Below are 15,949 nucleotides of genomic sequence, written 5' to 3' on the forward strand. Positions count from 1 at the left end.
AAATATGAATTAGTACCTCTAACATATACCCCACTCAATATCCACGCTTCCCTTCACTTTTTCCCTTTCCTTCATTTTCATTATACACTTTTTCTTCTCTCCTCTCTTATTTCCTAACTTCACCCCACTTCTTCTTTTCCACACCTCCCTATCTTCTCTGCTTTAGTTTCTCATATCAACCCACAACCTCATTCACATTCATTCCTCAATTCTTCTTCAAAGTTCACCTCTTTTGATCATTTCAAGAGTACCCTTTTGATCTAAATGACGTCGGGGGCGAGGTTACCGACGTGGAAGGAGAGAGAGAACAATAAGAGGAGAGAGAGGAGAAGAAGAGCTATAGCTGCTAAGATATTCTCTGGTTTGAGAATGTATGGTAACTTTAGATTACCAAAACATTGTGATAACAATGAAGTTCTTAAAGCTCTTTGTAATGATGCTGGTTGGACTGTTGAACCTGATGGTACCACTTACCGTAAGGTAACATTACTTTGCATTGTTGCATTCTCTTTTCTTATTATCTATGAACCACGGGTGTGTATAGGACAACAAACACTTCTCGATCAAAGACATGTTTGGTGTCCGGTATGTGTGAGTGTCTGAACCAACGTGACACTGACGCATGTAACTACATTGAATTATATTATTTTCTCACATTATTTTTCGGTGTCAATATGTCTGGTGTTGTGTTTGTGTTTCATATCATATTATTACGAAGATTTTTTATAATAACGGTTTCTGCATATGAATGCTTGATTTTTTGAGAATTGCGGTCAAACGTGATTGATGCAGCTTGAATTGTAGTCATGTTGTAGTTTTAGGGACATACGAAATCTAGTTGTAAATTGCGGTCTGTGGTCACAATTAATATAGAGATTTTAGAAGTCTCTGCAACAACCACAATTTAAAATCATATAAAAAATCGTTATTTCTCGGAGTAGATAGCACCATGTGACTTTTATTTAAAAGTTAAAACCATGTTTATTGCTTTCAATTTTACTTTATTTCTTTTAATTTTAAGTTCTTTAGCTATGAATGAAGTGAAAATTGAAGAGGAAGATAGTTAGATAGATTGAATTTGGAAAGAAAGAAATTTGAAAAAGTATAAATAAATAAAATGAATTTCATGTTAAACAAGAGAGACATAGATGCTTAAATTAGAAATAATAAATTGGTGTCTCTCAACTAAAAGAGAGAAAAAAAATGGCAAGGCAAATATTTTTTTTTTAATTTATTTTTCATTATGAAATTAGGACAAAATAATTATTCTTCTTGATCTTTTTTCTGGTAGACAGTGGTCATGGCATTTTAGTGGGAAGCACCAAAGAATACTATATCACTTTCTTTGACTCATAGTCAGTCACCTGAGAAACATAACTTTTTTTATTTTTTATTTTCTAATTATTGAATGACAAAAATACCCCTGTTGAGTCTCTTTATTTGAAATTAGGTAAATAGAAAATGGAGAGGGTAAATTTGCCAAATCAGGTGTTCCATTTCTTAGTTGGTGCATAAGTTGAATTTGGTGTTTGTTGGTATGTAATGTAGAAAAGTAGCATAAACTTTTTGACATTTTCAGAATTGGTGGCCACATAGGATTCCATTATGTAATCACTTTTGCCTCACTTCTTCTCATCATTAATCCTTCTTTTTTGAAGGTGCTCAGTAAAGTTACTGTTCTTAATTCATTTCATTGCAAATGAGTGAGACATGTTTTAATGCACACTTGTAATTAATTAGAATCCAATGTTTTTAGTTTTTACTATGTCTAATATGTAAGTTTTATGTGGTTAAGATGGACATTGAACCATTGTACTAATACTCCGTCCGGTCTCAAATTTAAGCAAAGATTCTTTTTTCAGATTCATTGAATAACTGATGTATTTGATCAATAATAAGGATCAGAAACATCTTTTATTCAAAGAATCTGAAAAATGAATATTTACTTGTAGATATGATATCAGAGGGATTAATAATTAGAAGATAACACATTTTCAGTTGCAATAAATTTATCATGACTAATACTGATAATCATGTTTAAAACTATTTAGTCATGCTAATTGCACCTATGTATTTGGATCAATGTTTTTAAAATGAAACTAGACGGTTAAACCAATTGAACCTTGAACTGACATTGTCCACTATTTGATTATTTGAACTGTTCGAGCTTGGTTTCCCTACGATTCAAGTAGTTGAACTATGAATCGGAGGTATCTTCATTTCGATGTCTGGTTCGGTTTTTAAAAGATTAAATGTTAATGTTTGATAAATTGATGGAAATATATTTTTAACACAAGCAGGGATGCAAGCCTCTGGAGCACATGGATATTGGTTGTGGATCATCAGCTGTAAGCCCTTGCTCATCTTACCATCCAAGTCCTGGTTCATCTTCCTTCCCAAGTCCATCTTCATCCCCTTACGCCGCAAATCGTAACGCTGATGGTAATTCCCTCATTCCATGGCTTAAAAACCTCTCCACAACTTCATCTTCAGCATCATCTCCGAAACTTCCACATCCGTACCTTCACAGCGGCTCCATAAGCGCTCCTGTCACACCTCCCCTGAGCTCTCCGACTTCTAGAACGCCGCAGATGAATGTTGCTGACTGGGAAGAGCGGTCTGCACGAACGGGATGGGCCGGACAACATTATTCGTTCCTGCCTTCCTCCGGCCCTCCAAGCCCCGGCCGTCAAATAGTTGATCCTGAATGGTTTGCTGGGATCAAACTTCCTCATGCTAGGCCAACTTCTCCAACATTCAACCTTGTTTCTCGAAATCCATTTGCTTTCAAGGAAGATGGTTATTCGGGCAGCGGTTCACGCATGTGGACCCCTGGACAGAGTGGAACGTGTTCTCCGGCTATTGCTGCAGGCTCTGATCACAATGCTGATATTCCTATGTCAGAAGCCATCTCAGATGAATTTGCATTTGGAAGCAACACATTTGGGATTGTGAAGCCTTGGGAAGGAGAAAGAATCCATGAAGAATTTGTAGCAGATGATCTTGAACTCACACTTGGTAACTCAAAGACAAGGTACTTAACATTATTAATATATTATACTATATGATCAATTAAATGTATCACTGACACTTCTGATTGAAGGCGTGTCAAGTGTCTGACACCGACTAACACGACACTGACACATCTCATTACACTCAATTAATTCATTTTCAAATTATTATAGTTGTCAGACATGTTAGTGTCGTGTCTAGTGTTCATATTCGTATAAATACTTCATATATGTGTATGCATTTTGTTTTTGTTTATTGTTTTATTCTATTCATTCTTTTTTACATGTTCTTCTTTTGGCAGGTGAAGTCCTTATAGGAATATCAATGATTGAATGTAATTACATCAACATTAACTTGCGTTGTAAACCTTCATCGCAAGTGGAAGGTACACAGTGTGTTGTAAACTCCGAAATACCGAGTTTGATTGATAAAAACAATTATGACTTGATCATTAACTTGTGTTGTTGTGGTGAGTAAGAAATGTTAGAGGTCATGGAGGAGAGTGTAAACTGTTATCTTTTGTTCCTATCTTTTTTCTTCGTTTTCTTTTGTAATTTTGTCCTTTGCATTTTGATTAGTACTCCAGTAATATACATGTTTAGTTAGGTGTTGGAATGGATTTACAATCCATTCATTTCATCATTGTTGTAAGTTTGGTTAAACCTTATTATTAGACTCATCATTAATATACCTTTATGGATTGGCTTGGTTTGCCACTGAGGGAACTGAATGACTTTAGAAGATATTGCAACTTATTACCTATTTCAATGGCCAAAAGCCAGCCCTTGTGGAAATTTGATAAGATGATCTTTTTTTTTATTGGTATGTAATGTATATTTTAGGCTTACTTGTATTGGACTAAGAGTGAGTGATACATGTGCGCGCGGACACAAGGGAGGAAATTCTATGTATCGGATTCGCTTATGCAAATGAGTTCTCTCAGATATGCGAGCGAGGTTAGAATGGAATAAAATTGGTATTGTGCTGTATCGCTTATGTGATGGATGACGCTCACATTTGCGACAAATCATGAACAAAGCTAATATTTAAGGTTTTTCATCAGGTTTTCTTCCAATTTCCACCTCTCTTCTACACGAAATTGTGCTTAAGCCATGACCTCCATTTCAACATTTTCTTCTACCTTCAGCCTTACCAAATTCTTCGGTGATACCTATTAGTCCTAGGCGTTTGAGAGCTTACTGAGATCAAGTGTCATCACCAAGGCCTATAAGTCATCATTACTAACTACCTTAGGTAAGACTTGTTCTCTATATATAGCTCTTAAATCAATTTTAACTAGTATTCTTAATCATATTTGGTTCTGTCTTACACCTTAAATTTTTGTTTTAGAGAGATGACTTACTTTTCTTTTGTAAATTAAGAACACAAATAATATTTTTTTTTAAATAACCTAATTGTGATTGAATTTTTTATTTTTTTGATAAATAATTGTGATTGAATTTTTAAGTGATCATTTATCTTGGGTAGGTACGGTGTAGGTTGAACGAAAATGTCCAATTTTCAACATTTGTACGAGACTTGCCAATGGCTAGGAAATATCTAAAAGTGTTAATTAATTATGTTTGGGGTAAAATGAAATGAATTCCTTCCCTAAATATAGCTTCTGATAGTTGCATCTATGTTGTCCGACCCCATTGTATAGGGTCGAAAAAAAGTGACTATACTATTGACGGTTAGCTCGAATTTCATATTTAAAAATAATTAAAATTTGAACCGTTTAATACTAATCGGATGATTCAAATGTCACGACCGCATGCATTCAGTCAAATTGCTCAAAATTAGGGATGTCAACGGAGCGGGAATTGAACAGAGTATATTACCACTCATTGTTCCACTATCTAAAAGGTTCCACATCCCCGTCCCCATTTTCCGCTTCTGGAAATATTCTTCCTCCATCTCCATCCCCACGAATCTCCACAGTTCCCACAGAGATCCATCAACCTTAAAAAAAAGTGTCGTATTTCTATTATTTTCAATCATAGTTGTAGAAAAAATAGAAAAATTAAAATATTTTCCGAGTTTTATGACAGTAATAAACATCATATATAAACAAATATATACACATATTGTGTGAAAATATAATTAAAAATAATTTATAAAGTACTTAAATATACATTTATAAATACTATTTTAATAAAAAAAAATTGGGGACGGAGTCTCCACCGGGCGGGGTATAAAATCCCATCCACCCCATCCCCAAACCTCTCTCGGGGAGCTTTCTCCTCCATCCCCATTCCCATGAGGAAGAATCCCCCATCTTCGGGTCCCAAATGAGACAATCCCTATACGGAGATCTCTATTTATAGATTAAATTGACATCCTTACTCAAAATTCAATTCCAATGTTCTCGCATTTCAAAAGCAAACCAAAGATTCATCAAATAAAAAAACAAAGATTTTGCATGCAATGAATAAGCATTGTTGCACCACATTGTTAGTGAGAGTCACCCGACTGACTATAAAGGCTAATTAAATTGCTGTTCCAATCCAACCACAGCCAATCTACCATTTATCATATCAAGAAAGAATTGGAAGTCTGATCATTCCTCACCTTACCTTTCAACATAGAAAAGGTAAGGTGATTATTTGACAACTCTAACTAATTGCATATGTTTATTTCTGTTAAAATTATCTTACTTTTTTCCTTTTTTTTTTTGAAAGAGCTTTGTAGCAAAAATGGAGAATTACAAATTTAAATCTATAGATTACTATGTAAAAAATCTCTATGCAATTTTTTATCATGTCACATGATTTTTTCCCTAGTAAAATAAGACAACATGTTTTTTCAAAGGAAAAGTTTTAAGTGAGTTGGATCTTTAGCTGATCATCGAAATTAAGATAAACTTTAAAATTTAGAGAACGCTGACAAATATACTTATAGATTTTCCACCAGCGATATTTTAACCCTATACAATAACATTACACGAGTTACCTACTTCGCAAGGTATAAATCAACATTTTATCAACTAAACCAACCTACGTTGATTAATATGAGTTGAGTTTGTTATTATAAAATAAATATAGATTTATTAGTCAAAATCCTGCATTCTTTGCTTTAAATGCCAAAATTCAAAATATTATATTTTCAATATAAAAAGTTTTTTTTTAGTATGAACTCTAAGAGATAAGTATTTTTTTTTGTCATGTTAACATGTGCACCAAGAGCATATTACCTAAAAGTAAAAATATAGTATTTAATGATACAAAATATTTAATATGTAAAGAGTTGAATTTACAAACTTAACATTTAATATTTACCACATTTATCTCTTTTTTTAGAAAAGAGAGAAAAAAGTTTTGGAACGGTCTGGTGCATTATTGACGGCCCAGAGCCTTCTATTATTCGTGCGTTATTGGCGGTCTGGAGCCTTCAATAACGTGCAAGACAACTTTTCAGATGTCGCGTCTTCCGGTGTGTATTATTGGTGGCTAAAAGCCCTCAATATATTATTGAAGGCTTTTAGCCCTCAATAAAATTGGTCAAGAATTTTAAGTTTTCTTGTAGTGATAGTTTAGTGGCTAGACTTATACATTTAAATATGGAAAAATGTAGAATTCAAGATTCGAATCCCGACATCTCTAATAATATCCCTAGTAGCTACCATTTGAGCTACACTTGTGAGACTTCTTAAGAGATAAGTTAACAAGATCTATTAAATAATCCAGATATATGTGAAATGAAAACAAGAGATCATTAAACCACTATATTTAGTCAAGTGGTGAGAAATTTAAATAGTATGTATACATGAGGTTTTAGATTCGATTTTCATAGTTAATATTATATTATATTATATATATATAAAAGGGATCATTCACTACACTTTTGTGGTATGGTCTTAGTTTTTGATCAATGATTTGATAGTATATGGTCTAAATTATTTATTTATTTACGTAATAACGTGTGGAAACTGAAACCAAACTAGAATGTTCATTTGCAAGTCTCATCCCATCCTCCTCAACTGACCCATTCCTCCCCCCTCAACTTTAAAAAATAAAAAAAATCTTCAAACCCTCATCCACAACACACCGCCACGTGTCATAAAACCAAACATAAATAAAACGCATCACGCGAACACATCTCCAAATTTTTTATTACATCCATTTCATTTAATTTAATCCTCTCTCTCACATCAACTCAAGCTCCCCAGCCACCTTCCCAATTCAATCTTCACCACTTTCACTTATCTCCGCATCTTTCTTCTTCAGCCTCGCTTCGATTCGTTTTGAAATAAAAACTTATCGATTAATTAAGTGTATGGAAAATTTCTAACTAGAGAGAACAAAAAGAAAAAAAAAATGAGCGTGGAAAGATCTTTTGAGGCATGGGAAGAAGTGCAAAGACACGGTCAGGATTTAGCTGACCGATTTACCCAAAGTTTTACTGATTTGATTCATACACACATAACACCACCACAATTCGTTTGGCCAAATCCTCCAAAATCGAAGTTATTCGATCTAGAATTTTCTACAGCGAGTTTTGGGAAGAGAGATTTTGGATTACCTGTTGATGATTATGGAGTTTCAGCGATTTTCGATATCGGAAATCGGATCGGTGAAGCTGGGATGAATTTTGGTGCTAGTTTGAATGGAATGGTTCATCATTTTTTTCAGTCGTTGCCGGTTCCGTTTAAGAATGAGGAGGATTCAGTTAGGGTTGGAAATGATGGAGGGAAGGGTAGACAGAGGAATGGTTTAGTTGGGGTTTCTGTTAGTGAGGATTTGGGTTTAGGGTTACTTACTGAGAGGTTGAAGAATCATGGATTTTCTGAAAGTGTTAGTGAAACTGTTGATGAAGAGATTGGTGGGTTTAATCTTGGTTCTGCTGGTCATTTGGGTAGGAGACAGGTAAAAAAAATTGGATTTTGTTTTGTTTTGCATATTATGTAGTTCATGATTATTATGATATGTATCGTGCGCGCACATGTTTGTTAATTTATCGATGGATTTTTGCTGTTTTATTATGGATAGAGAACAATTGTTGTGTGAAATGGTTAGTGGAGAGTGTTGAAGTGATTGGATTAGATGTTATGGTTTGCTGTGAATTGAGGTGTTTGTGTTTGTTTAAAGATTTTTTCTTCATAGGATCTTATTTTATGCAAAATTTAGTGAATGTTTTGATAAGTATATGGGGCTTATTTGGATAAACAACTTATTTGCAGCTTACAGCACAAAAGCTTATTATGACAAGCACTTATGTATAACTTAGCAAGAGATAAAATAAAGATAGATTGTTTTTATATAAACTACAAGCTATTTTCATAAGTTTTATTGGAGAACTTATGAAAATAAGTTGAAACAAAACTTATGAAAATTGTCATAAGCTCTCCCAAATAGTCTCACAAAACTTATGCTAGTAGATAAGCTCAAATAAGTGAATCCAAACAGACCCCAAATATGAACGGATGCAATGCATAGTTATGCCTTTGTTGGTAAATTTATGGTGGCGGTGGGGATGTCCTTGGTGTATGTGACGCCTTCATGTGAGAGAAACCGATAATGGAGTAGGATTGTTAAACTGCGCAAATTTTTACTGTAGTTGTTTTCTGTGCATTGCTTTTATGATTTCTTTTGGAATTCATGATATGTAAAGGGAAATGGTATATTATAATTGTAGTATAGTGGTACATGTTTGGTTCGGGGTTTTTGGAGGGGAGGGGAGGGGAGGTGAGGGAATATTTTAAATGTTTTGTGTTTGGTTCAAATTTTATGAGGGGAGAGGAGGGGAGGGGAGGGGAGGTGAGCAAAATCCCTCCAATGACCAATTTTTGCTTCCCCCCAAATTGGGGGGATTTGGAGGGGAGGGGAGGTGAGGAGAGATGAATTATTATAATCTTAATTACATTGACATAATTATCCTCATATTTATTTGAAAATACCAAAACTTTCCTTTTAAAATTTATATTAAATCATACTAAGTTATTTGCTTGTTGCCATTTTTTTTACGTTGCTAACATCCTGTGTTTATTTTTTACCTGTACTATTTTTTTTTTGTTTTAATGTACTTTTTTTTACAAGATACTTGTTTTTATTTTTTACCTATCCTACAACATTTTTGGATGAATACTTTTTTTTATATATAATAAAATGAACACTTTTTAATTCATTGCACCGTACATATATATATATATATAAACTATCAACAAGTTTTTTTAGGAAAATTAACTATCAATAAATTGTTTTATACATATTTTCATATTCTACACATTATATTTTAGAAGTGCTCTAATATTTTTTTACATAAAAAAATTTGTTAGAATTTTGTATTTGATTATTTCTGGAGTTTTCGGTTATTGAATTTTCATATTTAATTATTTATGTAGTGAATACTAAATAATTTTAAAATGTTGAGATTTTGTAAAGATGACAAGGATAAAAAAGTAAATTAATTTTAGAATCCCTCCCCTCCCCTTGTGAACCAAACACATATTTAATAAAAATCTGTCACCTCCCCTCCCCTCCCCCTCTTTTGAACCAAACATAAATATTATTCTCCCCTCCCCTCACTTCCCCTCCCCTCCATTAAAATTCCTCCCCTTCCCTCCCCTCCCCTCCTTCTATTTCAAACCAAACATAGAGAAAGAAGGGATAAAAAGGAAGAGCTGAACAAATGTTTTCATATTGTACCAGTTGTTAAGTATGTAGTGAAAATTAGTGGTATGTCAATGACTGAAATTTCCCTTTTATACACGAAGTAAAACTCATTTTTAATACTAGTAAGTACTTGCATTTACAGGTATAGACCAAATTATTTTGTATATGACATTGATCATTTTAACATTTGAAGTATGTCAGTTGTTTGTACTGTTTGTACTGATCTTGTTGTTTGGTTAGAATCTCTACTTGATAATTGATATAGGTTGTGGAGCATAGACATGTAACTGAATCCTTCATGGTAGTTGTATCTCCTACAATTTCATATACCCTACTATCCTTCAAATAACAATTTTTAGTTGGGAAATATTTATTACATTCAACATCTATTTTGAAATGTATGCGTCAAAGATGTGGAATCTATATTTTGTATTGCTTATCTTGCTATTTCATTTACTAGTTATATTTTGTGAAATACAGGGAACCATAAATATTACGTCAACTTATGATAGCAGAACTCAAGAAGTGGAAGGTTCTATAGCTGCAAGGGGAGGTTTTTGGAGAGTAGAGGCATCACGTGGTGGTTCTACGTCTGGAACTGAAAATTCAACTCTTACCCTGGTCCAGCTTGGATCTCTCATTTATGTCACTGATTCGACTCTTCTTTTGCCTGTTCATTTGTCAAATCAATGTTTGCTATTGTATGGCTATGATAGAAAGGTAAATACGAGGTTCAGCTGGCTAAAGTGTATTTCGCCATAAAATTGTTAATACATGGGAAAGGGGAAAAACTTTCCTGTTAAATTTGTCTTATCCTAGAAAAGCATCTGCGTTGGCGTCTAGTTCACATTCACAAGATCTTTTTAAAACTTACCTTATTTTTATGTTTTGGATCATTGTTCTTGATAAACTTTCCCTTCCAAACTATGGTGAAATGTGCTAACTCCAAATGAGGCCTATATTATTATTTGGGTGTTCATGTCGAAATTATTTATGCTTTTTGTATTTTGTTAAGGCAGAAGCCAATTACAATAGTAGTCACAGGCCTTGTTTTTCAGTCAAAATCATTCTGTTTTGCACTTTCTAAAATAGTTATATTATTTTTCAGAATTGCTTAATTAATCTCCGTTTTATGTAGTATTGTACATGGATGTTTTGTCAATGTAGTGCTTCCCCCTTATATTTATTAATCTCACATGATCATTTTATGATTGTCAGAATGGAATGCATTCTCTTTGTCCCGCAGTAATGTCAAAACATCGAAGGTGGGGGTTGACGTCCGCACTTTGCTTGAATCCCTTAACTTGTGTAAGTAGATATGAATTGTTCTGATTTTTGTTGAATTTTTTTCACAGTGCCATAATAATGTTTATGATATTAGTTTTCCGATGTAAGTGCTTAGGTTTAATAAGATTAATCCTCGTTAGGAGTGACTCTCATACTTTAAAGATACTCAATAAGCTTTACCCTCATTAGGAGTGACTCTCATACTTTGTTTCTTTATTCATATAGAGTTGAAGGTTTACTATTTGTATCAATAGTAGTTAGTTGGTGCTTTGAATATGATTCAACGTAAATACATCATTACAAACCATATTTAAATAAATATTTTCTCTCTTTCTCAGTTTCTCTTCATAAGTTCACTCTTATTCATGCATAAAATACTGAATCCAATATTTATGATTTGTTTGCTCTCTCTCTGGACGCAGTCATATGTGGAACTTCAATTTCCAAATGGGCAACTAACCTATGTATCTGGTGAGGGTCTAAGTACAAGTGCTTTCCTTCCTGTTTGGGGAGGTCTTCTTCAAGCTCAGGGTCAATATCCCGGTGAAATGAGATTTAGCTATTCCTGCAAGGTTAGAATCCAAGTTATCGAAGAAGATAATGAAAATGATGCTTGAAATTTATAATTAGTTAGGATTTTAGTGATCCTGAAATGATTTCCTCATGCATTGAAACTGATATCTTTTGCTTCGTTTTTATTATAGAACAATTGGGGAACGAGAATCACACCAATGGTACAATGGCCTGATAAATCTTTTTCCGTTGGTCTTTGTCAAGCCATGGCCTGGAAGAGATCTGGTCTCATTGTTAGGCCAACCGTTCAATTCAGGTAAAACTTACAATTTTTATAGGATCCGTGTGTAAAACATAGCTTAATATGATGTCTCTAATAACTTTGTGAATAATGCGAATTTTTGCAATCAAACTGTTGAATCGTATTATATTACCTCGACAACTAAATGTGCAATGTTTTAGATAATTACAACATTTGTAGTCATTGATCACTGTCTTTGATCTTTTGATGCACTTCATCATTGTCTCTGGTCATCTTGCAAACTTGTATTTTAAATTTGTTTCATACACCTTGATCATTATGATGCTCTATATGTTGTCAGTGTGTGCCCTACAATTGGTGGAAGCAATCCAGGGTTGCGGGCAGAACTCATTCATTCGGTCAAAGAACAACTTAGTCTGATTTGTGGATGTGCTTTGACAACCTATCCTTCTGCGTTTGCTTCAGTATCTGTAAGTTGCTTATCACTATCATAACTAACTTCACCTATGGAAAACTGATTTTTGATGTTCTTAAAGTTGTTAAAACATCTTTTTGGTTATTATTGTTCATTAAGCACAAAATTAGGTTAGTAATATGTTACATGGATTAAACGATGCCTTCATATTTTGTCATGGACCATCTATACATGCAGATAGACCATTTACTTTTATATCTATCATCATAGTTCGATCTATTGTTTTCTCTATGAAATAAAAAATTAATGAACATTTAAGTTGCTAATACATACTGTAGTTGTAATTTTGTCACATTGAGGTGAAAATATTTTTGAGTTTATGTTTGATTATTAAAAGATGAGGATTGCTTAACGTTAAATACTAATAGCACTGATGGTAAATGACATAAGCTAAGATATTCACTGTATCTGGTTGGTACTGTACTGTCCCTATTTGCTAATTGCTGTTCTGTTTTTTAATGATGTTATTGAGGCACTATTATGTCAAATACATAAGATTTAACTTTCTACGAAGTAAATTTATGAGTAAGAAGGAAGAAAGTCAGTTCTTTTATACTAAACATACTCGTGCCTTAATAACTAGTAACAACCTTAAACAAAGGATGCATTATAAGTATCAAAGCTAGTTATCGAGAGGCTGAGAAATGAGTGATTTAATACTTCACCGTGCATCCTGTACTAGTCAATGTGAGACTTGGGCACTTCACAATGTTCTAGTGCATATCATAGCACTGTTCCTAGAGTATTTATGTTGGTGTATAACATTGCATACCATTTAAATTCTATTGACTATTTCATGCTTTAATACCGTTATTAACTTTCTTCCGCGTGAGTTTATTATCTAAGAATAATATAATGATTTTTTGGTGTGTTCAGATTGGTAGATCAAAATGGAATGGAAATGTTGGGAGCTCGGGTCTTGTTTTGAGAGTTGATACTCCCCTATGCAGCGTCGGACGTCCTTCTTTTTCCGTTCAAATAAATAGTGGCATTGAGTTTTGATGATACCCTTCAAATTTGTGGCACCAACTTTTTTATATTTTTTGCATGAGAAGTGTACATAGGTTTGGTTTGGTTCATCCACAACATTATACTGCTAACATCAAAAAGCTTGCAGTGTTTATGTGAATAGAAAAATCTAGTCTGTTTGGTACATATTTTTGTCACTTTTTATGATTTGGCTCAAATCATATCTTGGAGCTTAGTGTACTTATTATTGGATTTCGTAATTGTTTTGCAAGCTTAACATAAAAAATTTAAGTTTTTTTTTTTTTTTTTTTTTTTTTTTTTAGTATTAGCATTCGTGTTGTAAAAATTATTAGTGAAAGATCTTATCTTTGTGAGAGCTTTGGTTCATTTCTCAAGCAATTTTAGAAATGAACGGGAAGAATTAGTCATGTATTTTGTTATCTTGTGAGGGTCTCGTGTATCTTAATTATTTTTTTAACAAGATCTGAAATTAGTGATAACATTTTGAGAAGTTAAGATGATAATTTAAAAAAGAAGTGGGTGCCCTTTAATTAGCCTTAAATAATTTAGATAATGCACAATAAATTTCGTTTTGTATTTGGTTTTAGATTTTGTACATGATTTTCTTTTTAAATTTTGAAAATTGTGTAAACCCCTTAGATTATAAACGTAAAAGGTAGACCAAGTTTGTTTCATGAGTAAGCCATGTCAAGAGGGGTGTTCGAATCTAAATTGCAAATTGATGAAAAAAATAAAATCGTAAAAAATTTAAATTGTTGGATGTTTTTTTGTGAAAATCATTGGATCAGATTGAAATTTGATTGATTTTTCAAAATCGATCAAAACATAATCAAATCGCATACATATATTTTAGGTTTCATTGTAATTTCAATCCCCCTATTTTAAAAAAATTTGGATTGTGGTCCCCTATTTTTAAATAAGTAATTTTGGTCGCTCTATTTTAACAAATTTTGGATTTTGGTCCCCCTATTTCTAAATAAGCAATTTTGGTCTCTCTATTTTGTCAATTTTTGAAATAGGGGGACCAAAATAACTCGAAGGAACATATACAACATGGTGTGCTAACAACAGAACAACAACAACAACTTACAATGTGGCAAAAATCGCCGTCGGGATGGTACAAATGCAACGTAGAAGCAGGATTTCACAAAGAGTTGAACAAAACAAGTTTAGTAGGATGGTGCTTGTGTGACTGCATTGGTTTGTTTGTAAGTGAAGGAACTACTTGGATGGAAGGGATTCCCGCCATAGTGGAAGGGGAATTAATGGCCTTACTCGATGTATTGAAAGAAATGGACTCATGTAATATTTGAAACGGATTCAAAGAGTGTAGTGGAAGCAATTCAAAATTGACGTGGCGGAAATTCAGAGTTTAGCTCTCCTTATTTGGCATATCAAAAAATGTTTTGTTGTTAAATCCAAACTTTGTGGTGGAGTTTATTAAGCGATAAGGGAATATGGTAGCTCATACGTTTGTCAGGGTAGTTATTTCTTGGTCTAACCGTTGTACTTTTGAAACATTACCTCTTTGTATTACTCTTTTATTGAATGATTATGAGTTGTTATTTGTTAAAAAAAAAGCACATATCTACATAATATTAAAAGTTTTTTTTAGTAAAAAATGTACAATGTTTTTTGGTCAAATATGTACAATTTAATTTTGTCAAAAAAAAAGTACAATTTAGTAAACCTCAAAATGAGCATTTGACTAAATTTATTAATTTCTTTTGCTTTAAAGTTGATAAAAATATGTTATTTTTAACACATTCTTTACATATTTTATTTTCGATCACTTTGACTAAATTAATTATCAATAACCATATGAGACTATCAAAGCTATAAAATAATATATATCGGGCTTTTTGCCCTCTCTTGTATAAAAAAAAAAGCTATAAAATAATATCCATACAAATAATGTTACTACTATAAGAAATATAATTTGTAGTAAAATTGAATGCAATAATAATGCATTTTTTAATATTTTGACCAAAATTAATGTTTTTATTATTAATATTTAAAAAAGAAAAAAACAGGAACAAATTAAATATATTATTTGCATATTTAACTTCCTTTTTTTTAACGGAAAAAAATTCCTTTTTTTTAATTTCTTAAAAAAAAACTTCTTTTTTAATTTTTTTTTGAAATTAATGTTTTTTTTTTTACCAAAATTAATGTTTTTCTTTGACCAAAATTAATGTTTTTTATTAATAATTGGCAACTTCCGTACTTGTCTCAATAAATACCCCTAATTGTTTTTTGATCTCTAGTAAAAAAAAATTGTTTGTTGATCTTCTAAGAAAACATGGCTATCAGCATCAACCACATGTTTTTTTTCATTGCAACTATATGCATTGCTTTCGTTTTGACTCCAGGTACAAATTTTCTAAATTATTTTAATTTTTGTAGTTTTAATTTTTTTTAAAACTCGGTATCCAATTTTATGAATGACTAATTCGAGGAAACCAATTTCACCGCCTCCTTGCGATGGCCACAATTAAAGCTAAAGTTTTTTTTTTGTTATGTATAGACAATGTTTGTATTTCACTACTAAAAAAAAAGGCTTTTTTGGACGGAATTTGGACAAATTTCCCACGAATTTCAGACGGAATAATAATTTCGGACGAAATTCAGACAGACGGACAGTGTTCGAAAAAGCCTCGTCGCAAATCAACATGTCCGCCCCAAATATGTTTCAGGCGGATTTCAAACGGTTTTCTCACAAAATATAAAATATAAGTTTCTGATGTATGTGGACTATATTCCGATGGATTTCGGACGGAATAGAAGAATTTTTTTTGT

At 32.6% G+C, this 15,949-nt stretch overlaps 2 protein-coding genes across 2 annotated transcripts; both read left to right on the forward strand.

Annotated features, from left to right (window-relative positions):
- On the forward strand, positions 1–3,734 carry LOC123894912 (BES1/BZR1 homolog protein 4-like). Its single transcript, XM_045945026.1, has 3 exons — positions 1–480; positions 2,301–3,034; positions 3,314–3,734. Exons 1-3 carry the CDS (start codon positions 265–267, stop codon positions 3,315–3,317), a joined length of 954 nt encoding a protein of 317 aa, XP_045800982.1. The 5' UTR covers positions 1–264; the 3' UTR covers positions 3,318–3,734.
- Positions 3,735–6,958: 3,224 nt separating this feature from the next.
- Positions 6,959–13,389, forward strand: LOC123894913. Its single transcript, XM_045945027.1, has 7 exons — positions 6,959–7,877; positions 10,104–10,343; positions 10,842–10,931; positions 11,333–11,482; positions 11,615–11,739; positions 12,026–12,155; positions 13,037–13,389. Exons 1-7 carry the CDS (start codon positions 7,329–7,331, stop codon positions 13,160–13,162), a joined length of 1,410 nt encoding a protein of 469 aa, XP_045800983.1. The 5' UTR covers positions 6,959–7,328; the 3' UTR covers positions 13,163–13,389.
- The last annotated feature ends 2,560 nt before the right edge of the window (positions 13,390–15,949 follow it).

Source organism: Trifolium pratense, linkage group LG7 (assembly GCF_020283565.1).
Source record: "Trifolium pratense cultivar HEN17-A07 linkage group LG7, ARS_RC_1.1, whole genome shotgun sequence".
NCBI classification, from domain to species: domain Eukaryota; kingdom Viridiplantae; phylum Streptophyta; class Magnoliopsida; order Fabales; family Fabaceae; genus Trifolium; species Trifolium pratense.

Excerpts from the sequence above, each read along its gene's own strand:
- LOC123894913 (XM_045945027.1), top strand. The coding sequence starts at position 7,329 with ATGAGCGTGGAAAGATCTTTTGAGGCATGGGAAGAAGTGCAAAGACAC. Across the intron at positions 7,878-10,103 it reads GTCATTTGGGTAGGAGACAG|GGAACCATAAATATTACGTC; the intron begins GTAAAAAAAATT and ends TGTGAAATACAG. Across the intron at positions 11,740-12,025 it reads AGGCCAACCGTTCAATTCAG|TGTGTGCCCTACAATTGGTG; the intron begins GTAAAACTTACA and ends ATATGTTGTCAG.
- LOC123894912 (XM_045945026.1), top strand. The coding sequence starts at position 265 with ATGACGTCGGGGGCGAGGTTACCGACGTGGAAGGAGAGAGAGAACAAT. Across the intron at positions 481-2,300 it reads ATGGTACCACTTACCGTAAG|GGATGCAAGCCTCTGGAGCA; the intron begins GTAACATTACTT and ends TAACACAAGCAG.